This window comes from Sceloporus occidentalis, unplaced genomic scaffold (genome assembly GCF_023333645.1).
Source record: "Sceloporus occidentalis isolate IW3139 unplaced genomic scaffold, rSceOcc1.0.p SCAF_63, whole genome shotgun sequence".
Classification (NCBI taxonomy): domain Eukaryota; kingdom Metazoa; phylum Chordata; class Lepidosauria; order Squamata; family Phrynosomatidae; genus Sceloporus; species Sceloporus occidentalis.
The window spans coordinates 5,785,995-5,813,823 of NW_028317043.1; the positions used below are offsets into that span (position 1 = coordinate 5,785,995).

At 38.3% G+C, this 27,829-nt stretch overlaps 1 protein-coding gene across 2 annotated transcripts in view; it reads right to left on the reverse strand.

The window, feature by feature from the left end:
- LOC149287231 (voltage-dependent L-type calcium channel subunit beta-2-like) overlaps positions 1–27,829 on the reverse strand; it is a 43,302-nt gene that overhangs the window by 9,505 nt on the left and 5,968 nt on the right. Inside the window, exons 3-7 of one of the 2 annotated variants that reach the window (XM_089493220.1) lie at positions 8,898–9,020; positions 7,163–7,299; positions 4,547–4,623; positions 2,708–2,727; positions 630–710 (exon numbers count right to left, since the gene is read on the reverse strand). In XM_089493220.1, the coding sequence (XP_089349346.1) occupies positions 630–710; positions 2,708–2,727; positions 4,547–4,623; positions 7,163–7,299; positions 8,898–9,020 (438 nt within the window). Of the gene's footprint in view, positions 1–629; positions 711–2,707; positions 2,728–2,864; positions 2,999–4,546; positions 4,624–7,162; positions 7,300–8,897; positions 9,021–27,829 lie in introns of both variants that reach the window. The other variant, XM_089493219.1, reaches the window with a different exon arrangement.

Below are 27,829 nucleotides of genomic sequence, written 5' to 3' on the forward strand. Positions count from 1 at the left end.
TAGAAAATGAATAGTAACGTTAAACACTGTTATTGCACATTTTTAAACAATTTCTGAATTAAATTCTGAATTAAGTTACACCCCACTAAGTGCTTTTAATGGCTTTATATTATTTTTGGTAATCTATAGCTAGGAAAACAGTTTTTTTATTATTTATATTTTATTCCCCTTTATTGTACCGAATCCCTCAACATCTCAGAATGCCGCAATTTGGTCTCTTGCATTGATTGGTCTGAGGGCTTGGGATTTCATTGAAAGTGATTATATATTTAGAGACACGTGCGCCTTGCTTTTTGGAGGGTGCATAACAATGGACAGAGAGACGGGCATTTTTGAACCAACTGAAACATTTTTCTTGAACTTTACATTAAGAGAAAACATTGCAGCACATAATAAGATGGACTTCTACTCCGATCATTCTCAGCCCATGAAGAGGGGGCAGTTCTTCAAGGAAAAAGGCAAGGCCCTAAGGGTCACAAACACGTGCATCTCAATCTGGGATGCTAATGTTTAATGTCTGCTGAGATCATCATAAACTTATCACCCCTTAAGAACAATCTCATAGCACTTAAAGCATCGGTTGCCCTTATTATACTAAAAAAGCCCTGTAACATGAAAGGGTGTCTTACCTCATAGCCTTTTAAAGATGGTCCCACTAAAACTACTGGTCTCATTGAAGGCACTACATCATACGGAGGGACGTGTTCTGTCTGTACAAAGAAGAGAAAAACAGTTCCACTGTGAGTAAAACTAATGTATAGCAATCGGTAACTTATATTTTATATTCTGTGTTAATGCAGGATTCCAAAACACCAACTCTGTCTTGAAGTTTTAAGAAACCCAGTGCCCTGCCAAAGTTATGCTTCTCTAAATGAAATTTTTACCTTACCTGGGGTCCTTTCAGGTAATGCAGGGATGTGAATACTCACAGCATCCCATATACTGTCCCTTACAAGTAAAGGTCGGACCATAGGAAGGGCGTATTTTGTATTCTGGCTAGGGTCCTATAAAGTCCTAATATGTAATCTTTGAAGCTGCTTTCCAATAGACTTTAATTTGCAGCAAACCAATAAAAAAGTTGGTTAGGGTTACAACATATTTAGTACCGTAACACAACATTACTATGAGTTTACAAAAAGGGTTATCACTGGGTGCGAGAGAAACATAGAATTTCATAGCAGATAAAACCATTCAGCCCATCTAGTCTGCCCATTTTTCCTGATGTAAAGACCCTGACCTTAATCAGTCCTTGGTCTTGACTTAGATTAAGAATAGCTATAGGACCATTACTGTATTAACCCTACCACTTCTGAATTGAGGCTGTTCTATTTATATACCACCCTCTTGGCAAAGTAAAACTTTCTTACATTACATCTAAACAGTTTGGGGGAAAATCCTGAAGGTGTTCCTACCATGTGATTATAGTTAGGTTACATTTCATCAACAAAATACCAAAAAACAGAGATTTGGAAGCTAATAAACCAATCTGACAATGTATTCTGTAATAATTAAAGCTTTAAATTCTGGTAGTAAAACAAAAATGGTTTATTAACATTACATTACAGGTAGACAATTAAATGTGTGTTAAGAAAATAGACAAAGACAAACATGAAAAACAGCATAACGTGTTACTAAGCACACAAAGCAATGATAATAATTTATCTAAGTTCAGTTCCAGTTGGTTTCTCGTCTTAAGATAGAGCTTCGTAGGCCATAACCAGCTGATTTATACAATGCTTTATGAATTGACATATTTAAAATGTTTTACATATAACTGCATCTAACTGCGTTTAAGAAAGTCTTTGTTCTCTCCATGCACTCAATCAAGAAACTTTCCTGAAAAATTATTATTTTTAAAAATCTATTTTTTAATAAATCTATATCTATGCATATCTGATCTTATATCTTGTGATTGTGGTTCCATTCTAATTCACTGACCAATAAATACATGAATTCCTCAATAAATAAGTACAAAGATGTTTGCAGTAAAAAGCATACAAGTGATTCTGTGCTAAGGACACTACTTTTTGGAATGGTTTGTGTAGCTTTCTAACTCCTTCCCTACCTAGTCATCATCAGCATGGTACGCTCTATGGAAGATAGAACACGATCTCTGATATATGGAGTCTTAATATTGATTAATGTGAGCATAAATAAAGCTAAGGACGTTTTAAAGTATTAAAATGCACTAATTTTAAGGTTATATGAATAATTAGATCAAATGCAAATAAACATATTTATTAATAAAACCTACATTATGTCTCAAGTTGCCACAGGTTCACCTACTTACAGAATGATATACTGAAAGCCTACATTGCTGGAGGATCCTTACCACCCACTTATTGTGTCTTTAAATTCTCCTATTGGGCTGTTTTACATTTTCTTGGGAATACAATCAGTTTCTCTCTCCGACACCCCAAATATTATACCCTGTACCATGTTTTATTTATTACCTCTTTAAACCTTTCAGTAGAAGTAAGCATTGTATAAACCAGGGGTTCTCAAATCTTTCTTCACGTAGCATTAGCACTTAAGATTTGAGTGATATCTAAGAACGCATACATACGAGATTGCTACCAGTATTAGCCGTATTTTCCAACCGATAGCTACCAAATCTATCATGCTAATGCCACATGGGTTTAGGTTTCTGATTCACCGGTATCAACCATGGCAAATGTTGCCAGTGGCAAGATAAACGTAAACTTACCGATTTTTGTTTCTGTTTAGCTACAAGCAGCATGGAAAAGAAACAAAGAACAAACAAAGCATGCATGTTATTGACATCCCAAAGGACACAGACATTTAACAGGACTTGCAATGTGGCGAAGAGCAGTGGAACGCGTGGGGTGCTGCGAGATGGTTACCTTCTTAAAAAAGGGCATTCGTTTCTCTTTGGAGAGAGGTGATGTTACACTGTTTGCACTGGGTTTAGGGGACCGATGGTTGGCTGGAATGTCAATCTCTTCTGCCTCTAAGCCAGTGGCATCTAAGTCTATAGCTATATATATAAAACCGTGCACAATAATCAGAAGGATGATTAAGTAGGATGCAGGTTACAGGCATATAAAATATAGTCACCCAAAAGCAAATGCATAATGAAAAGAAAAACCTGCAAGGAAAAATAGTTAAAGAATAATGTTCAACATTAAGACAACAACAAAAAAGGAATGCGCATAACTTTTTAGCTTTCTGTTTTTTCTGATCACAGCACTGCTTATTGAAAATTGACACTTAAAGTGTTCGATTTCACTACATAAAGCAGCAGACATCATTGGATAATTATATATATATATATACTTTACTACGATCTACTTCTCCCTTGATCCCCAACCAACCTTGAGGCTGTTGACCGAGATCTGCTGGCTACTCGCTTTTCCATGTAAAAAATGTCCGATTTCATGTAAAACCAGTTTTAATTATATATGATCCTTCAATATTCAATCTCTGATGGGTATAAAAGTGAATCCCAGATATCTCATTTAGACATTTACCTCGAGATTAAATTAAGACTTAAAGGTGCAAAATTTGAAAAAGTAATCATATCACCATAACAAATAAACAACCGTTTGCTGTGGTAAACACACCAGTTTTCAAACTTTGTACCAAAATAACTTTTCAGACAAAACCAGCTCAAAGGCCAGACGGGTTATGGCAAGACAACCGGGGCTCGATTTAATAACCCATCAAAATCCAAAATTGGTGTTAATGGGGGTAATGCTGCATTTAATGCAATAAAAAACAAAGGTAATGGGTTGAAAGGTAAGTAAGGGCAGTTCTGTATCATGTATCATGATGAATTGGATGACATGTAGAGATACAGACTTGCTCTCACGGGCCTGTTTTTTTTACTTTTAAAGGCCTTGACATATCTATGTCAAGGTTAGTGAATAGGTAGTTCATCATTGAAGGTGTTCAAGAGCTACCCTCTGTCCCTATCATGTCTATTTAGTTGTTTTAATGTAAAGTTTGTTTGTTGGAATGTAAACGTTCAGCGTCAGATTTGAATTCTTACTAACATGTTACCGTAACAGATTTCTAGGTTTTACTTTTTTTTAAAAAATAAAAAAACAGTCTGTTTTGTGTGCAGCAACATCACAAGCTGCTCTTCCATAAGACAAAATTAAATATGGGATCAGAGGCTACAAATTGTGATCATTTACTGGGAACCATATAAACCGTGACAGAACAGGAAAATCATCAAAATCATTGCTATATCTGCTTTGCTGTGTTCTATAATCATTGCATTCGGTTATGGATAAAGCATGCATGCATTATATTTATAGACAGTCATAGTTATCACCGGTCTAACGATCTGCAATAGTTATAAATAAATGTAAGTTTACAGTGTGACATATTTTAGTCCTCCAAAATCTATATTGGATGCTGTCCTTCCACCTCCCAGCATTTAATCTTTGCCCCTGGTTCTTACATTTTTTAAAACCAAATCATTTCCCACTGGGGAAGAGTTATTTATCATCTGTCACGCGTCTGATTCAATTGGAGTTAGCGAAAACCAAAATACAAAAAAGCATTAAAATTTCCTTACCAGAAGACGGCGGAGTTGATCTTCTAGAGCTAGGTACCACATCACCCAAACTGGAAGATGAATTTCCCCCGGCTTTACTGAGAAACACAGAGATAAACACATTGTAATGTAATCAGTTCTCAGTATTTAGTGGAGCTCTTTTATCTATTGATGTCTTGTGGGATGGATAGCCCATTTTGTCTTGGACATCATTTGCAGAGCTGCGTGAAAGAATGTGGCCATGTCCAAATATGCAGAAAGCATCACTTTCTACCCCAGGGAAATTTTTGTGGGAAAAGCCTTGTTCCCGTGTCTTCCGACAACACTATGATCAAAATCAATAATTTGCAAAATTTTTCTAATTTTGCAGCACATAAAAATAAGGTTTTGTGGCAGACTATGAAAAGAAAAAATATGGGAGATCCCAGCAACCGAGATTTGTAACATGCACAATTAAAAAAAATCCACTGAAAAAAGACCAAAATATTATGCTAAATAATTGCTCTGTTACATTACACAATCATTAAATACAGCTGTAACATATCCACAATGAATGTCTTGAACAAGACTAAAATACGATACTTCAAAGCATTTGCAAAACAAAATAAAGAGTACTGAAAAATTGCCAATTTTTACAGAGCATTTATGACCTTGTGATAAAAAACAAACATATTTCTGGGAAAACCAAATCGCATTGAGTAAGTCTTTATTTGTATAGTTATAATAACTATGTAAATGTACTAGAAGTGCTTCCTTTTCAAATAGATTTCCTCTTTTAATCTTGGGGCGCATGATGATATAGATAATATACCTGATGTATTAAATAAAAAAATATACAGGATCTATAATCAGAAATGACTATTTGTTGATGAGCTCTACTTAGAAATACATTATAAAGAACGATCCAAAATACTCTTCCAGAAAAAGCTCATTCTATGCCATTTAGGTGTACGGTACCAGATCCAGTATAGGGAGCAGCGAGCTCCTAGTGGGAACTGAGAGCTCCTAGTGGGCCGGCTCAGGAAATCAATGGCCTCACTTGAAACTGGCCTGTTCATTCTTCAGGGCATATTTTACTAGTATGTGTGTATATTCCAGTTATCAATAAACTGTGCGTCTGTACAATGTATCTACTGAACTGCTCTATGACTCCAACAGATCTGTACACTGGGCACAAAGTGCTGCAGGGTTGCAATAAACAGATATAATTTACAAAATGTAGATGCAACGTACTAATACCGTATTTGCTCGATTATAAGACGACCCTGATTATAAGACGACCCCCCAAAATCTGAATATTAACTTAGGAAAAAAGAAAAAGCCTGAATATAAGACGACCCTAAAGGAAAAAAGTTTTACCAGTAAATGTTAATTCATGTAAACTATTTTTTTTAATAAAAGCTATGATTGAGAAAAATATTTTTTTTGTTTTTATTTCTTGTATTTTCCAGCCTGTCCCCCAGTTACGCACATCTGCCCCCAGGCTTGCCACACCAATATGGCACTGTGGCCCATGATATGCCTTTTAACCCTCTATATGCCACTGTGCCCCATGGTATGCCTTTTGACCCCCTATATGCCACTCTGCCTCCAGAAATGCCTTATACCCCTATATCCCATTCTGGCATTTAGGGGGTTAAAATGCATATTATGGGGCAGAGTGGCATATAGGGAGGTATAAGGCATTTCAGGAGGCAGAGTGGCATTAAGGGAGTTAAAAGGCATTGTATAGAGCACTCTGCCTCCAGAAATGCCTTATACCCCTATATGCCACTCTGGCATTTAGGGGGTTAAAAGGCATATTATGGGGCAGAGTGGCATATAGGGAGGTATAAGGCATTTCAGGAGGCAGAGTGCTCTATTAAATGCCCCCTTAACGCCACTCCAGAAATGCCCTATGCCCCCATTTAACTAACACACACACACACACTCTCTCCCCCCCCTCCCCTCCCCTCTCCTCTCTCCCCTCTCTCCCCTCTCTTACCGGTGCTTCCAGCCGGGGCAGCGGGTTGACGTCGCCTTCTGCTGCAGCCGGAAGGAGGTGGAGTTGGCAGCGGGGGTTTGTATGCGTCCGTCGCGTATACTTTCCCCGGCTGTCAGAGATCAGAGATCTCTGACAGTCGGGGAAGGTCTACGCGACGGACGCAGACAACCCCCGCTGCTAGCCACACCTCCTTCCGGCTGCAGCGGACGTTGTCTACGCGGATCGCGTAGACGTCAACCCGCTGCCCCGGCAATACAGCAGGAAGCACCGGTAAGTGTGTATGATGGGGGGGGGGTGAGACAGGAGGATCCAGGTCCCCTGCAGCGGTGCGGGGGATCTGGATCTTAGTCTCCTAATCAGACTCTATTTGAGGTCTGATTAGAAGACGACCCCGATTAGAAGACGAGGGGTATTTTTCAGAGCATTTGCTCTGAAAAAAACCTCGTCTTATAATCGAGCAAATACGGTAACTATAAAAAAACTCTTTAAATTAACTTTTCTTGAGATGTTAATTAAAATTAAGAAAAAAATGATAATTTCCCTACTTTCCGTAAAAATAAATAAATAAAATGTAAAAATAAATTTTAAAAAAGTATATATATATATATATATATTTATATATATATATATATATACAGTTTGTATTTCCTTACCTGGTGTAGAACTTCCCCTGTTTTGTTTTTTGTTCGTGCTGTAGCCTCATATTTTCTAGTTTAACGGGACTAGGGATAAATCCTATTTCACATCCTTCTTTTACGAGTCGTCCTATCCACCAGTCATTGTTAAATTTCTAGGAATAAAATAAATGCTGTCACCTCTCAGCAATAAATTACTGATCTGTATTTGTTACTTTGACATAACCAACCTTTGACTGAGAAAAACAAATCCTGTAGCTGGCATTTCTTAAGATAAAACTCTTAAACTTAAAAAAAAAAAAAAAGAATAATAAAAAAAAAAATCCCATAGCGGGCCTCTAATAAGAGATTGATGAAAACCGGCGAAAGGCTGCATTGGTTTTTCATCTTTTATAAGGAAGTTTTTCAGATGTTTGCTATATAGACAATTATGTATTTGCCCGCCATCCCTCCATTCACTGTCCTTACTTTTGGCCTAGGCCAGAATACATCATTGTATATAGAATGAGAATATTTGTACTTTGGTGATAATGGTTACAGCTGAACAATAGGCTGTCATCGACCTTCTCATTATCTAGAGCCACATGCTGTTCAGGTTAGAGGAGAAACGTTATTAAATGGGTTTCGTAATACAATCAAATGTATGTAATTTTTCAGGCAGAATGTGTGCAATCTGAAAAAAAAAATACTGACGGGTGCATCTGCTCCATGAACCTTCAGTTACAACAATGCTTTAAACAACGAGAAGCTGCAATTACAATTTACACAGCAGGACTTTATTTACAAGACGTAATGCTTTTATTGTGAACTAATAATGGAGAGGAAATGAAAAGCCAATAAAATATTTATCTATTTTCCTAATGTAATAGTAAATTTTATTCATTAGAATAAAAAAAATTAGCTGACCTATGGGTGAGTGCACATCCTCTGGCATTCCCTGCATATTTTATTGGAACCCGTGCCTCCACGGACCTTGTAAAGCGCCTGCACAGACTGGATAATCATTGCTTGCCCAACCCAAAAGCCACTGTGTTAATTTTTGTTATGGGGAGGAAATATTCATCAATCCTGAGTGTTCACGTTTCAGCATCAGTTTTAAAGTAGGCACATTTTTGGATGGCATGTTGATGAAGATGAAAACAATTTCCTGTTATCAGGGCTGGTTCTAGACCAAATGGCACCCCAGGAAGAAACACTCTTTGGTGTTTTCTCATGTTAGATAACATTATGTTTGGACACATTTATTGTGCGTTTTAAGCACATTTTAATCATTTTTTTGTTGCTTCATTGAGGCTTTTTTAGCTTTACAATGCAGTCACATTTGGAGCGCCTATAAAGAGGGGCATCACGGGAGGAAAGAGTGGCACAAAGGTTTCAGACTCAATTGAGTGAACTGTCCCTAGTATAGTGGCCCAAGAGCTGATACCATTTCAGGTGAATACATTTAAGAAGAATACTGTATGCCATTGCCTGGAACCCCATGATTCAGGCAACCTTGTTGTATGTGTTCCGTGTAAGAGAAATCCAAATAGGTTTCCTTTTCACATGTTCTCAGGCTATATAGCCCATGATTCTTGGCAAACAATTGGCACACTCAAGGCATGTAAAGAGTTGCAGTTCCACAACTGGAGGGCTAACTGTTGGTTACCTCTAGTATATTTGCTCCTAGATGTGTGCTTTATGCAACTTGATGCCAATCCAATTTCACACTCAGATGTTCGCATTGTTACATTACATATTATTACTTTCTTACTTCTTTGACATGCAAAAAGTCTTTAGCCTCGAACGAAATGGCCATGCCAGGGACAGGGACATCGTCATCATGAGCTGAGCTGTAGCCAACATTCGTCCGAACCGCAAATGCAACAGGCTTGGTCTGAAATAATAAAGAAAGAGAAATCCCGTTGTTTTAAAATAACATTGCATTTTTATTACTTTCTTGTATAAGCAGGTGAGCCACGATAAAAAAAAAGAATTCACCGTTCTAGAAAAATGACTCTCTTTCACGTTATGTCACTTTCATAATCCTAATTAATTAACATCCAATTCAATTTTTAAATTATATCCCTTGGTATGTTTCCAACAAGATCCTTGTTTGAACTTATTCACAAATCTAAATTGAATGTTTAAAGTGAGGCAGAAATAAAAAAAATTCATAGGAAATCTTTTTTCACACCGTTCATTTTCTATAAGATACTTTTGGACTTCTAAATGGCATTTTGTTGTTACTAATATGATAAAAAGGCAGAATAAACAGTGTTATAATTAAGTCCCTGCCAAATAAAACACCTAATCAATAAACTCCCTGGAGAAGTTCTTATTATATATTCACGCATTTTGTATCTTCTTCTACAATCCAAACATTGTAGAAGATGGATATGGATAAGTACTAGTACTTGAAACACATAAATAACTTGTTTATTTATCGTATTTGTCAGGAAGCATATTTCTCATGCATTGATAGGTAAAGTAACCAAGCTAAGGTGTCTAATACTAAGCTTTATGGAAGACCCCGTTGACTATGAGGATTTACCAGAATGTCCACCACAAATCCTAATGCTGCCTACACCTATTTTAATGAATCACGTGGTTTCCAAACACCTGTTGGACGGTAATGGACTTCTAAGTTCTACATATAGGACTCTAGACAAGGGGCTAACTGTTGATTCTTAATATAGATCACAGGCTTGAAGAACAAACTTACCTGCTCAAACACACAGATTATAACACAGGTCGCCCTACTCTTTTCTGGAGTATGTAGGGACACTATTTCATCTGAAGGTCAACAGAGTAATACATACGTGAGCTCCACTCAACAAGAAACTATCTTAATTTGCATTCATGGGCACAAGATGAAACTAAAAAGGTGACGAGACAAAGGCATTACATCTATAACTGTTCCATTCCAAATGCTAATAAATTACACACTTCTCATGAGTTGAAGGTTGTTTCCGACTTGTTCTCGCACACATTGTAAATGCAATATGTTTGATGATAACAAATGATGGCTTTTTTTTGTGTTTCTCCAAGTAGATACTGTCCTTTTAAAAAAAAGAAACCTTTCGTAACATGCGGTATAAAAACATGATCATCCCTACCAAATTTGGAAATGCTGGTCTTCCAAAGCATGCTAGTGTTAAAGAGAGGAATCTGTTACTGGAGATCACACCGTAACAGCAAAAATGTTTATGATATACTGCCAGATTGCTTGACTAGAGATCATAGTGAATATGTACAATGTACATTATCAACAAGATAACAATTATAAAGCTTCATAAATTGCATGGGAATATAATACAGGATCAGTGGTGGATGAGACATTGGTGGTAGATGAATTTATTCAGGAATAAAGCCAAAAATAGTTAATATGCTTAAAAATAATATTGTAAGCAGTATATTTTAGTTATTTTTGTCATTACATTTTCTGCTTTTTACTGAAAGTCAACAATCCCTTACCAAAGCTATGACTGGGATAAAATGTTCCGCAGGAACGGGAAAAGAGGACATGATGTTAGGAATGAATAGACTTTGGAAGAAATTACTAGGCTTTGAGTCTTATTTTAAAATCTCTTTTTATTATATAAAACTAGTCAAACAGTAGGTGTTAGAACAAGTGTATCATGCCCCAGGCACCCCATTTTAGGAGGCACAGTTTACTTCTGGGGCTTAAATCTCTTTTTCTATGACCGGGTAACCAGATGTCCTTGCTTTCAGGGGAATGTTCCCTGATTGATGCTTCTGGTTCTAGTTTCTATTTGTCTCACCTAAACACCCCTAAGATACATTATGTTTCAAAGCCAATTTTGAAATGTTGCTTTCAATGACCTAACTTACCACAGGCAATCCTTACTAGCCCATTGATGTAATTAAATACTACCATTAAAAATAACATCAGTGATTCTTAATGTGATACAAGATATAATTATTTACGTCGATATCTCAGACAAAAGAAGTTGATTTCTGATTACACCTTCTTAATTATGAACAGCTTTCACTCCATGAGATACAGCATATCTTTCATGCTTATTTACCTATAACTTGGAGGGTTCATAAAAAAGATGAAAAAATCCCTTCTTTTTATGAAGGCGTGTTTATACAGAGAAAACGAGTACCTCAGCTCATCTCCCAGTTGTATTAGCACCTAAATACACACAACAACACCCAAAAAGACCAGGCTTTCAATCCAAATGGGAAAAGAAACATTTAGAACTTGCTACTGATGAAACAAATCACAGCAAAAATACAAGATCATAAGCCTATGGTCCAGGGCATATGGGACCCCTGGCTGACAACATTCCCAACAACTCGGGGGCTCACACTCGTCTGTATGCAAAGTTTGTGCTCCAAAGTAAACAGTATCATGGTCAAATTCTTCTGTCCTTCTTTCTTTATCTTCTTATGTCTTCCCTTTGTTATCCATTTTTTTAATTTTCATTCTTATTTCTTTTACATATATTATTTTTCTTATGCCTAATTATCTGCAGAAAATGTAATGGCATGCTGGTCTTTAAATGTTAACAATTACCTAAAAAGCTGTAAATGATGGGTTTTTCCAGATGATTTCTAGTAGGGTGTTGAGGCATGAACATAGCATGTATAATATCGCACGCGAATAATGGATTCTATTGTTACTTTATTTTATTGTAACCTATGCTTCCATGACATTGTGACTGCGGAAATCATGTAGATGTACTCAACATGTGACCTGTTTACACTTTATCTGGTGATATGTCATTCCAAATAAAAAATCATTCAAACTAAAAATATGTAAAAATCTGAGCAGCTTATTTTTGGAGTTGATTGTTGGGATGTTCTACGGTCTTAAAATAGATTAAATGTCTAAATCAATTAAATAAAAACCCGTTGATAAGTCGCAAAACTGCATAAAATGTTTAAGTAAAGCCATGTCCGTAGCGATCCTTTTTTACCCCCCCACCCTTAATTATTTGAAAGTTAAGGTGTATCATCAATCTAAATCTCGTATGTAGTCATACTTTGTATCAGTACAGTTTAGAACAATTCATTAGGCTTTAAAGCAGGGGATAAAAACTTAAATAACTAGAGCTCTTGTAAAGTGTGTAGGGAGGGATGGCACGATGTGGCTCAGAGGGCAAGTAAACCCAAGTGGACCCCAAGCTCCTGCCCACCCGATCCTGTTTGAAGAATTAGGCAAGTGCCCACTGCTCGGCCCACCTCGTATATCAATGTATTAGCTTTCACTCTTCAGTGCTTTTCCAGTTTATAAATATATATGCTGGTCTAAATCTTTAATTTTTCCATTTCATCTTTGAATTAATTAGGTAGTAGATTAATGTGCCTAAAGAACAGTAGACTATTTTCTGTCTATAAAAAAACAAACACAGAGAAGTACATTTATAAACTGGAATTGCAAAATGCAAACATGTTGATTTTTGTCCAAGGAGCCAGACAGGCATTGCGAGGTTTCAGCTCATAAATATTTAGCTTTTTGCTTAAATCTAATTGTGGCAAGGCTCAGATGGAAAAGACGTTCCACAAATTCAGTCTGCCAAAGTTTGATTGCATTAGAAGTTTCACTAATTTCTCTGGCTCCCAAGAGGCTGACCAATTAAGTTTCAGAGAAAAAGGTCGTATTTTTCTTCGCAATGGGAAGCTGGTCAATGTTGCAGTGATGGGGTTAATTGCCATAACAGGGGGCTTCCAGGGTATACTATCACAGAGCCCATCATTTTCTAGGGCATTGGTCCTGTCAGCGAGGGAGTATGATTTCCGTACATTGCGGGACCCGATCGGAGTGCTCCAGGGCTACTCAATACAGCTTTAGTATGAAGGAAGTGGGCAGGGATTTGGAGTGGAGACTCAGAGAAGCAGGGATTCCCCCAAGACTCTGGGCCAAATCCATAGTGTTCCCAGGTATGTGAATTACCCCCATGCAGGCCTGGACTGGCCAACTGACACCGGGCAAATGCTACGGCGTCATGAGGTAGATACTGTTTTTTTTATTTTCTTTGAGTGCCAGGGGTTAAACATGTTTTCCTGGTATTAGCATACGTCGGAACTTTTGGGCTCTGGCTACCCGGAGCCTACTCTTGCGGGATGCGGCCAGGACTACCTGCTGACATCGGTGGGCGGTCCTGCTGATGTCATGTGACACCCTTGATTTAAGCGGGAAATGGGCGGGGAGTGGAGCTTGTCAGGACCCCTCTCCCTCGACCTGGAGGATCCGCGTGTCGACTCGCCCGAGAACCGGCGATTCAGATCAGTTTCCCAGATCTTCAAGACCCCTTCTCCTTATTTCCTGTGTCATATGCCTTGCAATACTTCCTAAGAGAATGTTGGCTGACTAAAGTGTATCACAAATTTGTAATCAAGAACTTAATATAGCGATTTCTACTTTGGTGATCCATAACAAGTGTAACTTACTTAACCTTTTAACCTCTGATCACCTTTCAATGAAAAAGATGAGCTTCCGAATAAGAAGTTCAGACCTAGAATGTAAAAATGTCCTCTTTGAAGTATACTCTCGTTTACACCATTTTTCAAAGAAGGACTGCTTAAAGTTTATCGGTAATTATAACTAAAGTGAGCCCTACACGGTTTGCCAAAATGTTAGCTTCCAGTTTAGATAGTACCGCTTTCTACAGCAGGTATGTTTAAGTCTGAAAATAGCTCGCACGTCATTCTCCCTGGAAAGATTATTCATCTCGCATATTTCAAAGGAAGAAACCTTTGGACTCAGACTTGTGATCTTACAGAGCTGACTGGCTTCTTCTGCCTTGTATTAAAAACTGATGTTCCACAAATCCGCTTATATTACAACAGGCTGAAATAAAACGGCAAAAAATAGAAAGAAAACGTCCCCCGGGGTATTGATGATGTATATATCTGGGGAGAAATCATATCACTTTAATACCGAACTGATACATGTGATGCTATTTTGAGAAACTCAAAGGACTCTGTGCTGTCTATAATAATGGACTCATCTATAAAAAGAACCCACGTAGCTAGGTATTGCTGCAAAAACCCTGGGGGTAGTTGTTTTATATATAGGCTTTCAAACTCCTAAATACTTTTATAACAAATGTTTGTGTGATGGTCTGTAGTAGACCTGGTGATAACATCTAAAAGCTTAGTTGCAAATTGGAAACATTAAATTCGTGAGTCTATTGTCTATAGTTGGTAAATTATTCCTGACAGCTATTAACACCGTGACTCAATTACCGGAGGATTTAGACTTTTATTAATATAGATGATAATAAAGTTGGGTGAGCTGGTTTAGGTTTTCGCCAGGATTAAGAATTAGAGGAGCAGGACCCAGATCCAAGCCGGCTCCTCATTTTTAGGTCCCACTCATCGTCAAGGAACGTATCGTGTACACCTGGCTTGGCATAACTTTTAATGGGTACAACCTCCACAGGATCAGCTGCTGACCAGCTATGGTCAGCTAAATTACCTCTAGTTGTCAGAGCACTACCTCAGTCAACATGGCAGGGTTTTCAATCAATGATGGTTTAAGCCTACTGGTTTGAAATGTCTCCTGCTAACCAGACTGGGGAGATTATACTGTTTCATCATAATTCATCAACCTTTATTTACAAAATGTCATGTTTTCATTCTGAACTACATCTAGCTTCTGAAGTTTAAGATAATAAACCATCATTTTTCAAATTTACTTAGCCAGTAAGCACTATAAAGCAGTAACCTCATTTTCTTATGTAATTAAACCTATTGCACCAATACGTAGTGAATTGCACAGGAGTCCATACAAAATTACCCATAACCTTACCTCAACCTGTTCGTGGAGCAAACTACTACTAAGTTTTCCGAAAGTTTCTTTTTGCTTGGGTGAAGTATAAAATTGGTAGCCCATGGAGTAGCCTTCCAGCAGAAGTGGTACAGGTTAATACAGGGAAGGCCTTAAAACAAGCATAGAATAGGCTGAGCTCGATATAGTTATTCTATATCGAGCTCAGCCTATTCTATGCTTGCTAGTCAGGGACTAAGGAAAGTATTCAGAGGTTGGGCAGACTAGAACGGCCGAACGTTGTTTCCATGTTTCCATGTTTCTATGAATGGGTTCCAATAGTAAATCATGGCTTCAATGGATATATGAAGGAGAACCTAGAGACTGAGCACCCCCATTCCTTACAGTCTAAGTCTAAGGTCTTCAGAATTATTCCATAAAACAGGTTAAACCTTGCAAAGAAACCTTGCAAAGCTAAATCTGGTTGGCTCACTGCCATCAAAATGTCATCAAAATTACAACCTCAACATCTTGATAAAAATAACAGGTATTCACCAAACACAAATTAAAATATTTAGTATGAACTTTAATATGCATTTATGACTTTGTAAAAAAGAAAAAATGCAAACATCCTCTCGATGTTCCAAAATTCGGACCAGATTTGGCTGCTAAGCACTAGCTGAATTTAAGGTGGGAGGTCTCGTTAGAACTGGAACTCTTGCAGTGAGTTTCTAGCATAATCTTCCATCAGAAAAGTAATTCATTATTTCCAATTTCACAAATTCATAATTTTATGTTTTTCACAAATTCATAGGAGTACAGAGAAAATGTGAAGACATGAGGAAGTTCTGATAATAAAGAGCCTTCTAACTCTTCGAGACCCCGCTAGTGATGTACTTTGCCAAGTAGGCATAGGGCAGCAAGATCAGGCGAACCGCAGCCCCTCTCAGGGAGCCAATCACCCTTATTGATCAGTCAGACTAATTGTAGTACCTGGCTCTGTGTATTCTTAAAAAAGGAGCGCTAAGATATGATGTAAAGTCCTGGGGTTCGGAAGAAGCATGGTGATGCGAAGAGACAGACAGACAGACAGACAGACAGACAGATAGATAGATAGATAGATAGATAGATAGACAGAATATTGCATTTTCTCATTATAAGTGTTTGGCTTTAAATCTTATAGTAGAGAGTAAAATAATAAAAGTGGAGCGTAAGAGTATACTACTTGGTAGGTCAATCATTTTTTTGTACAGTTATATATTTAGTTGATATTAATTAATTATATTAACTATAGATATTAATAAATATTTGGCTATATATTGAGTAATATACCTCAAAATCATCGTCTCCAATTGAACCTCATCTACGAAATGTTGAAGCAGTGAATGTATTCTGCCTGTGTTTTAATGCATTGTAGGCATGTTGCTTCAACCGCTGTGGTTGATATAAAGTGTCAATACAATTATGACTACATTTTAATATTTATATTAACATTTCCTTACAGCTCATAATTTATTTCCAAATGAGTTAATAATCTCCACGCTGTCTAGACGTACTCTTGTGCTTACATGTACAGCACGCAAAGATAATACATTTGATTTTGATTTTAAACCTGGGAAAAATCCAATTATGGCCAGTCTGCTATGGATGTTCTGCTTACAGATAATATAAACTGAAAATACATGACCTGTTGAGTACATTTATTAGAAAATAAACTAATGTAGGTGACTTTGCGAAAATTTCCATTGTACTCTGAATGTTCTGAAAGAGTAACTTTAAAACACAAAGCTCTCATTCCATTATGTTAACTGCTGTGCACCTTGTATGTGTATTTTTTATGTATAGGAGTTCTTTAGGGGTATAATCACTAAAGCAGTAATTTTCAGTAAAGTTCCAGCTTTAATTTGCTAAATTGAACAAGAAAAGGGTCTATTCACTAAAGGGAGAGCCTTGCAGGTGAATCCTTGACTTCATTATACGTTATAAAGTACCAGCATCAGTGAGCTTGGCCAGCCCTGAATAATGTATAGTGAAAATCAGTGATTTTTACCCAGTCTCCTCATCCACTAAATTATGCATTATCCAGGGCCAGTTCAGTCCTTCTCTCCAGTGTTGACCCTTCATAATGTATAGTGAAAATCAGGCACCTAAAACCACATCTACTGCAAACTCTCCCTTTAGTGAATAGACTCAAACGGTCAAACCGGCCCCGTGTAATACAAAGCTAAATCTCAGATGACATTCAAGAAATCGCTGCGTATTAATTATGCATTATGTACAAGTTTCTTATACTGTTTGTCTGCAGCCAACACCAAACATACTCCTTTTACTTTAGTGTTGAGGACATGTGGAACAGACTCCCGGCAGAAGTAACAGAGGTTAATACAGTGAGGGTATTTAAATATACATGGGACAGGCATATGTAGATACTTGAATCTAAGACAAGACCAACAACTCATTAAGGTTTTAATCCTTATAGCAGCAAAAGCGGGCAGATGGGTCGCCAAATGGTTTTTACCTGCAGTCAAACTCAATGTTTCTGTGTCTGCTTCCAGTACGCTAATGAACAGTCCACTTCTAATTAATCTAAAAGATCTCACTCAACACGACCTCCAACCAAGGTACGCACTTCGATCTTGGAACATATACCAAAAAGAAAATAGGAGATTTGCGGTCGACAAATAATATTTATATATTAGTTAAGGTGAGTGGTTGCGATTTATCAGACAGTTCTGTAAACATATAAAACACCAACCATGCTCTGGCCATACACAACTTCAAGTTTGTTACATGACAATAACACAATTGTAGGCACTTTCCTTCTTCTCTTTTTTATTGATAAGTCCCATGAAAGAGACATAGACATTGCTCAATTGTGCCTATGTTGGCATGACTTAGATTGCAAACTCCCAATAGCCCGGTCCACTTGTGGACAATGCCCACATACTTTTGCATCCTCACCAAAGACAGCGTAATATGGACACCGTCGGGCCTGTATTGTTGGAGAGAGCGACCAGGCGGCTGGAAGTGCTTGGCGGTAAGATAAGTAATATAGTCTTTATTCAAAGTTTTAAGGTAACAATTGTGTAAACCTTAAAAGTCACTTAAGTGTTTATTCATGCTATTGTCAATATTGTAGATTATAATTTTTTTATGTATTTGGTAATTTAGCATTTTCTCCTTGGCAACAGTACTACGCAAAATGTTGGTACTTCTAATGTTACAATGACCCTAAAAAAGCAGGAAAAATAAGTTGCACCTGATTACATGAAAATATATGTTATCTCTTGCCAATGAATTAAAAAATCCTATGGAGGAAATATAGTGTGTATAATTATAATTATTACAGAAAATATAATAGTCTTTAAGGGAAAAACGGAATGCTTTATAAATAACTTTAGTCTGTGTCTACTTTGGGAATTCTACCATTTACAAATGTATGGCTTCCTTCTAATTAGAAGTAATAGTTCAACAGAGTTACCGTTGTCCGTCTATATTCAGATCAAGAGGCAGTAGACAACAGAGCTGGGAATAGAATCTGTGACGCACAAGAAGCATTCTCGTAAGAAAAGGCCTCCTTTTTTTCAAGGTCTGGAATTATCAGTTAATAATCATTTGCTACAAATACTTGATAAGATGATTAGAAAGATGTTTCTAAAGAAAAAGATCACATGTCTTATTTCTTTATATATTACAAGTGTAGAGAAAATACTTATATATTTATGTCTATACATAATGTCTTATATTTCCATTTTTAAATATGTATTGATTTCCGCCCATCATCTGCTTTTAGTAAATGCTTAAGTATATTGAACACAAGAAAACAAAATCCTTAGGCATATATATATATATATATATATTTATTTTTTTTAATAACAAAATAGAGAAATGATCAGATTTGTCATTTGCTAAATCCAACATAACAAACCAAAGTAATAACAAGTATGATAGAGGCTAGGTATATATAATCTCCATGGCAGTAGGTATTTAAGATGTTTAGGTTTTGTCTGGATTTCTTTATTTATATTTATGTTTTATTAAAATAGCTTGTCTCCCAATGACAAAAACATAGTGTATGCACCTTCCGTGCGTCAGTGTCATGGCTTTGGTAAATCACTCAATTTTCGGGGACTATGCCACTGTCCTGCATAGTTGCCCTCTGTTCCTTTTGATCATGGGCTTGTTGGGGAGATTATGTGATCTTCTTTAACTGACCCAGGTGGTGTAAAATCAATTAAGGTCTTGTGCCACCAGGTGGTTCTTTGGGTAAGGTAAGCGGGTGGCCATGCTTCAGATCCTGCAAATTCCAACTGAAGCCAAGAAAGATGTCGTGATCCATACGTGGGATATGCCCTAGGCTAAACAATGCCAGCTCTTATCAGATCCTGGGAATTGTTGTTAAATTGAAATCCGCCAATCTACTGGTATATATTCATAGATGAAGCCATTCAGCCATAAAAAGTAAAATATAATGCAAAATCCTCACAACCTTATTATACGTAACAAAAAAATCTGTTTCCTATTGCAAAGTAATAACCGTTAGGCAAAAAAATGTATGCCAAAATTTTGGACATGTGTATTAATTACTGGCTTGCAGAGACTTGAACCTGCAGCATGCAAACATTGGCTCTGTCCTGCTGGAGTCCTTGATCCTATAGACTCTAAATAATAAAAATCTTCTACTGGCTCATCAGTGATGCAAAATGCAAGCCAACCGACTGCCAAGCATCGCACACTACAGGAATTTTGATTAGCGAACAAGACTGCTTTGATGTGATGCTACTTAGTAATATGAAGACACAAGGAGACATCGTCTTGTTATCATTTCTCATCCATAAAGGGCATTGTAGAAAACTCACATTCTTGACAGGTACTTACTAGTCCAAACGTGGTACAAATGATTTACTGTTACTTTAAGCCACACAAATTAGATGTTTACTATTCTAAGGGCGTTTTAAACCTTTTAAGGCACTTACAGGCTTTGAACAGTTAAAAGTAAAAACCAATATTTTTTGGCAAGTACTAGAGAATCCGAGCTTATGTTGATACAAGGTTGGAGTGCCACCAGCGCTGTACTGGGGAAGAAAAGCAGCCTTGGCACTTTAAGGGCAGCAGCCATTAGATCACGTATGCCAGGGCTCGACAAATCACAGGCGCCAGGTCGCCATGGCGACTCAGAATTTTGTCCTGGTGCCTAGGTGTTCGTCAGCCTGTGATCGCGGGGGGCGCTACTGCTGCTGTCTGCCCAGGAGTCTGGGCAGCCAGCAGAGCCACTCCGAGCCCGCCCCCGAGCCTGAGATCACTCCCACGGAGTGATTCTGTAGGCTGAAAACGCGGTTGCAGGAAAACCAGCAATCGCATTTTCAGCTGCCACAGGCAGCTTCAGGAAAGGGGGTTGAGTGTTGATTGGGTCCCCACACAAGTGTTGGGACCTGACACAACACCCCCCTGCTGCCTGATCGCTCCATGAGAGCGAAAGTGCAGCGTTAACCCCTTTAAGGGGTTAATTCCCGTTTTGTACGGGGCTCTGCTGCTGGTGGTCTGCCTGGAAGCCCAGGCAGGCCAGGAACAGCAAAAACGAGCCCCCACAAGCCCTGTGATGACTCCTGTAGGCATGGAAGCCTACAGCAGTCCTCAAAGAGACTCCCCTTGCAATGGCTGATCTATAGACCAGAAATTGCGTCCCAGCTGCCAGAGGCAGCTTCAGGGACAGGGGGAGAGGGTTTCTTCGGTCTCCACATGTGTGGACACCAGCCCCAACCCTCCCCTGCTGCCTGATCGCTCCATGAGAGCGACAGTGCAGCCTTAACCCCTTAAATGCCACAATTGTGTATGACACAAGCTTGTGGGGACTTAATATCAGTCAATGCTGTGCTCCAATGGAACATCAGCATTGAAAGCGTTAAAAATAATAATAATAATAAAAAAAAAACAAAAAAAACCAGCACTGACCTGAAAGTCCAGGGTGCTTCCAGGTCAAATGCTGTGACTTTAGTAAGTGGGCTGATGATGATCAGATCACTCCTAACCAACTGTTAGTTTAAAAAAAAATCCTGGCTCCTAACTTTTTTAGCTGGCGCCTAGATTCACAACAAATTTGTCAAGCCCTGATGTACGCAAAGCTACTCTTACAGTCTTGCAGCATATGGTCCTTGTATCCAGCCGGTGACCAGCACGCCGCATTCTCATACTCTCACATTGCAGCGCTCCATGCATCCAGCCAGCAGCCATGCAACGAGCAATGGGATTCACTCCTCAAGTAACAGATATTTGTGTGAAGGTAATATCGGGGAGCCATCGGCCACCAGGGATTGGCCAAACATTGCCAGATGTCTAGTCCGGGCCTGAGCTCAGCTGTTAGCGTTAGGTCCATATTGAGGCAGAAGTACATTTTTAATTATCACGTTCCCTTTAAGGTGAAGCTTTCATGTAGAATAGTATATTATTCCTTTGCTATAAAAAAGTAAGTGCATTGTTTTGAAAAACCTACAATAAGAAAATGAGATGCTCACCAAGAACAGACAGCCACTTCATAGCATGTCCTATGGTGCGTCCCACCTTGGGAACATCTCAAGTTTTAGTTCTTTTGTGCCATTACAGAAGAATAATCAGTCAAATCCCCAAAAAAGGGCAGTACAGAACCAAAAGTGTAAAGTGGGATTTCTTGCTCTGTTGTGCCTAGAGGGATACCAAGTGTACCTCACTGACGAGGCCAATGAAGGCTGAATCGTGCATCTGGGGTTGTTGGTTCTCTTGTGCAAAGTAAATTTGCCTCTTGTTTCTAGGCTGTCGTTTTGGGTGGGATCAGACGGATATGTAGATAGATATTTATTTTCTGTAATGGCACAAGAGAGCTAAAATTTTAAATGCTCCCAAGCGAGGACGCACCATATGGTAGGCTATGAAGCGGCTGTCTGTTCTTGGTGAGGATCTCATATTCTTTTTGCATGGCGATGTTTTTAAAGCTTTTATTGATCAAGAATGTTTAAATCCAGGAATCTAATGTTTCGTTGATGCTATCAGATCTCTGGGAGGTATTTCTGACAGCTCACAATCCATAAATTAAGGAATAGTAAACTGTATCAATTATTTAATAGTAAATTGTTTACCACAAATTCCAAAATTGATAATTAACCGAGATTTGTTATTGTTGGGATCAAACTTGAATTTGTCTAAAAGCAGCAAAATAATTCTTCAAGCAGCATATGGCACTGCGTACATGGACTTGTATTATGAATAAAATATGTCTCATCCAAACATGTTTTTGTTACTTAGTTTATACGAATCTATTTTTTACTTGTTTGATGTTTTTTTGATGTGTCTGGTAAAATAAAAAATTAAGGAAAACAGATCTGTATGGTTTGAAAACAATACTCCACTGTTGCGTTCTTCAGAATAGACAAATTCTTTAGAAGATGTCTTTATTCTTGTAAAGGGAACAGGAATAGCAAACATATAGTTCACCAGTTCATGTCACAATTCCCATAATCTACATCTAGGGCAGGACTGAGGATGATGAGGCAGCACTGGCACTTTAAGGCTGGCGGCTGCCAAATTAAGTAAGTGTGGCCGATGCTAGAAGCCGCATGTTACGCTGTTATGCTAACGCAGCGCGTGATCGGGCTTATCCGCCCAGTAGCTGCACACTGCAATGACAATCTGTCACTGGAGTGGCCTATTGGGTGTGTATGGAGCATGTCGGCCAGCAGCCCATCAAGCATTGGACCAACAGATGGCCAGTCTGGGCCTTAACTGTTTTTGTCTGCATGAGAAGTTATAAGCTATCTTCTCAGGCCGACCAGCACTGCCTGCTTTCAGACAATGATCCAGTGGCCAGCAGTCACTTATTGCCCCTGCAGTGTAGAATGTGACCTCTACCTAGATTCCCAGAGGGGATCTTAACTTAGTCAAAATCATTGATTCTTACTGCAGAACTAGTCTGAGAAGATGGCTTCCATAGCACTTGGTCTCAGTTGATCATCGTAGATGGACGCTAACATTGTCAGTACGCATCCGCAGTACATCAACTGTTGGTTGGACAGCACCTGCTTTTTTTCTGAGCATTTGCTCTGAAAAAAACCTTGTCTTATAATCAAGCAAACACGGTATTCACATCAAGGAACTCCATATTCTATAATTAGTAAATAAAAGCATTAAAATATCACTCCAGCCCTATTTCACATAAAATATATACTAGAGATAATTTTAAATTGATGCCAGAAAGGAATTTCTCATCAAGCTTATTCCATGTTCCTGGCCCTCAATGTTAATTTTGTCAACATTCACTTTTAATGTGTATCCTATGGATTATCATAAAATATGAATGGTGTGTGTCCTTGGCCATCATCTCGCAGATCCTACAGCCTCTCCTCGTGTCGTCAGGTATTCTTTTAGCTTTCAGTAGCCGTGTGATGCAGTGACAATGAGATGCTCTACAGCCCGGAAGAACGCTTTTCCAGCACCTGCAAAGAGTGAAGATATCTAACATGTCTGGATAAATTAAATAATATCCGATGGGATTGGTGTACTTTATATGCCTCTGTCTAGCAGGCTGTGTCCATCAGCTCAAGGTTAAACTTGGAACAAAGGATAATACCACAGGGCACAGGGTGACAGCGGGAAATATCTGACATTCGTCATCCACCATGCCTTCTTTTCTAACACTGGGAGCCCTACAGCCCTTTCGATAAATTAGATGGAGACAGGGGAAGGACTAGGCAAGCGCTGTGGTTGACGGCTGCTTGTATGGATTTGGGATATGGCTAGGGGTAGTTTGTTGCTCCTATACATATACAGGTTCAGTAGGCTGGCCATACTAACTGTTTTGCGTAGACTGCACTGAATTGAGTGCACTCACAGTCCTTACTCATAAGATGATGAATGTCCTTGCTTTGTGTAAGAAAAAGAGCTGTGCGGCAGCAAAGCCCAAGAAGACTAAGCCCGGCAATTAATCAGTCCACACTGAGCTATACAGGTTGGCGGGGCAGTTACCATAATCATAGTTTGCCTAGAATACCAGGACCCCTTGAATAGACTCTGGGAAAAAGTGTCATGTGATACTATCATACTATTAATAAACTCAGAAAGAGCACAATTCACCAGTTCATTAAAAAAATCTAAAGACAGCCGCAGGAGTGGGAAATAATTGCCCATTTAAAACGTATGAAAGAGAAGGCGAGTACAGGGGGGGAGGTGATGAACTAATAAGACACATTTAGCACACAAACCAGATATCACAGAGCACACCATTGAGATATTTATGTATGAAAAAAAGATGCGTCAAAACAAAATTAAATTTATGCTATACGGGGGCCCCATCTTAACAGAAGTGCTAAAAAAACGTTAGATAAATAAATAATAATTATTATTACATATACTGTGAAATGCTGTGTTCACGACCCCTTGTTTGTATTAAAGGAGAATATCCTAACAGTGATATAATTTTGAGTGGGTCACCCTTTGATTCTTCATTGAGTATTAGGAAGTTACAGTTCTAAATGCAATAAAACACAAGTCAAAAGTACCAAACATCACTAATACATTCATAGTTCTCAACAACCCCGATTCTACAGGGACTGTCCTGCCAGAATGACCTACATCTTGCTGCTCGTCTGTCTCAGACAGTTTTGCAGTTACATTTTTTTTCTTAGAATATATAAATTTGATATAAAAAAAAAATATTCAGTGATTTACGGTATGTGGATGGCAGAGCTTCTGTTGCCATGGAATCTCTACGCTGAGAAGATGCATTCAATTGGTCATAGAAGCGTTTGTTGCTTTTTATGTAGGTGTATTTGCAGATACAATTATTTCACTGAAAATGAACACCTACAAAATAATAGGAATTTAATTCCAAGGGTTTTTAAATGTTATTTCATTTATTTTTAAAAAATAATATAACAAATATTTTAATGTATACTTAATAATACAACAGGGAAGTTTATTTCGAAGGAGAGGATTAGGCAATAGCCTAAAACTAGAGAGTCAGAGGCTTAGATGTGATATAAGAAAGTTTCACTTTACTGAGAAGGTGGTAGATAAGTAGAACAGCCTCCCAGCAGGAGTGGTATGGGCATATAGCATTGGTGTCCAACCTGTGGCCCTCCAGCTGCTGCAGGACTACATCTACATCTACATAGCACTAGAATGTATACAGAAGGAGGAGGACCTCTTTAAGGAACCCTCAGTTGTTGATGGGCTATTCACTGAATGTGGACTTAGTTGTTGCCATAAACGGCAGGTTCTGTCCCATATTTATTTACTAAACAATAAGATCATTATCATCTTAGGGGCTCTGTGTATTTTGACGGACCAGTCCAAAATAGTTTCTCTTGCAAAAAGAGCTGCATTAAATGTATGACGGTGGGGTCCTCAAGTGTCTGGGGACAACTGTCCTAGAACGATAAAAACATAATGATCCAAGGTAAGGATTTATTCAGGTCTATATGTTCTCTGCAAGTCACCAAAATCAGGAATCTGCACACACTCCCCACAGGAACTCAGGTGCTTAGCTGTGCCAGGAAGGGCCAGCTCCCCAGTAAATCAAAATAGAAGAAGGCTCCAGGCACTCAAGGGTTCCATCAGGCAGATTTATTGAAGGAGAAAGACAACAACGTTTCGACCTCACGATGAGGTCTTTATATGTTCTCTGCAACATAAATGGCTCTGCAAGTCATATTAAATATATATCTTCAAATACTAGTCCAGAGGCAACTTATGACTTATCCAATCATCATTATGTTCGCTCTTCAGAAAGCATTATTCAGGAGGTTAAACATGGTGTTCAATCCTTACACCCTTGGCACTTGGAAAGATCAACGTACAATTTATTAAAAGCTTTTGAAAATTGCTAGACCCACCCAGGCCAAAACGTAGGATACTGGAAATCTGAATATACTGAATTCATAAAGGACCAAGAAGGCCGAAATAAAACTTCTGTGAAATTAATGTGTGATCCCAAGTGGTATTAAGCTTATCATAAGGAGATTTGATGACAAGTCGAAGAGAGCACTTCAGATGATTCAGCTTCAAGAGTGATTATGGAAATGTGTTCCCACATTCGTTCCAACCTGAATATGAATAAAACAGCACTCCATGCATTTCCTCAGGAATGTTGTGAACTATACATCTTTAAGTTATGCAGGTGCACTGAGCAAGGCTAAGGGTATAGGTATAGGTGGCATCAGGGCAATAACATAAAAGGTAGGGTTCCCTAAGTGGCTCAGACTGGAGATTTTTGGGGGGACAAAATTGCCACCTAGATGGAGAAAAGTGGATCACTCCTGAAACCTATAGAATCACAACCATTTATGGGCTTCATTAGATGAAACTATAATAAAACCCATTTAGTATGACGTTCTACAATTAATTTCTCAGGACACTTCAGTGAAGTGAATCAACGTGCGCGTATTCGAAACGATCAGCGCAGATTAGGATGAAATGCAAATGGTCTTCAAACACAAAAGATAAAGATTGTAGTAGCTCTAACACAGCTGTACACTATCAAGAAGAAAGTCTGTAATCATTATGACGTAGGAGAACTTTTCTTTGGCAGACAATATATCACAGCATAACATTCCCATTGAGAATCTGAATGGGAACAGCAGGAGAATAATCCCATGTTCACATGACGGTAATGCTGAAGCCTCACCCCTAAATCCACGCGTAAGGGGATCCCTGCTTCCACCAGACTGCATGGCAACAGGAAAGTGCCACCAATTGCCACACACAGCCCCTTATTGAAAGAAGACAAGTCCCATGACGCTTGGCTAACCTGGAGAAATGGCCAACTGGCTGATTCACTTTCAACACTAGGTCTAATGCACTGTCCATCACACAAAGTGTGAATTAGTTTTGTATGAAACTGCCTTCTCTTCTTCACCTTACGGACTCCATCAGCACTGCCCTGAGATCCACAGCTGCTCAAACACGGGGAGGAAGTATTGGATTAAGTTAACCACCTTCATTTTAAATGAATTAATAGTTAGTAAACAGTCTCCTTAGAAAATGCTTTGCCACTTCCACAAATAGAACAAGCCAGAACTTGCGAATTACACGTGCCATGCATCCACACACCTAAACCACTAGCAGAAACCCAAATATCCATGGCAACACAGCAACTTTTCACGCTCCAACCCTTCCAAAAGCAACGGACCCTGCGTCTTTTCTTTTAACCGTGTCCATACTTTTGAAGTTCTCCTTAATCTGGTAGAGCCAAAACAGGCATTTTCTTTTATATTGTTATGTTATTTCAGTATCATTAGATTATCTGATTCTCTTGCAAGATATTTCAATGCAATTAATCAGAAGATCAAGCATGTCTAATAATTATATTTATAATTTTATATATAAATTATATATATTTCAAGTATCCTCTGCTTGTAAAAGGTATACATTATTCTCTTTAAATATAGGAGCTAAGTATGAGAGTACTTAACAGTGAAGGGTTTATATTTAAAGCACTATTATTATTATTATTTGTTTTATATAGCACCATCATATTCCGCAGCGCTGTACTACATACACCATAATGCAGTTAAGGACCAACTGAATCAGGGTCATCAAAAATATATCAGACGAACAACCTACAATAATGAAGCACAATTTAAAGTATTACACACAAAACACAAAAAAATGCCTATTTATTAACACATTTTTGTGCACAAAAGGTATCTCTAATAAAAAAAATGCCCTTGCGTTCCCTGGGGCTTCTGCTCCGTGGAGTTGATCACCGTTTTGTAATGTGCTTCATAACGGATGCCAAGAAAGATCCCGTTAAGATTACTGTCCAAATTGCTCAAGGCCTAATGATTGTCACAGCAGGTAGGGTGGTATTTTTCATTCAAAATATCTTATAAAGTGTCATAAAACAAAGTGTTCATCAATATGACGGGAGAGGCCCCAAAGGCGATTGACAAGAAAGTGAGAGGATAACCTCTCGTGTTCTTGGAACCATCAGGTAG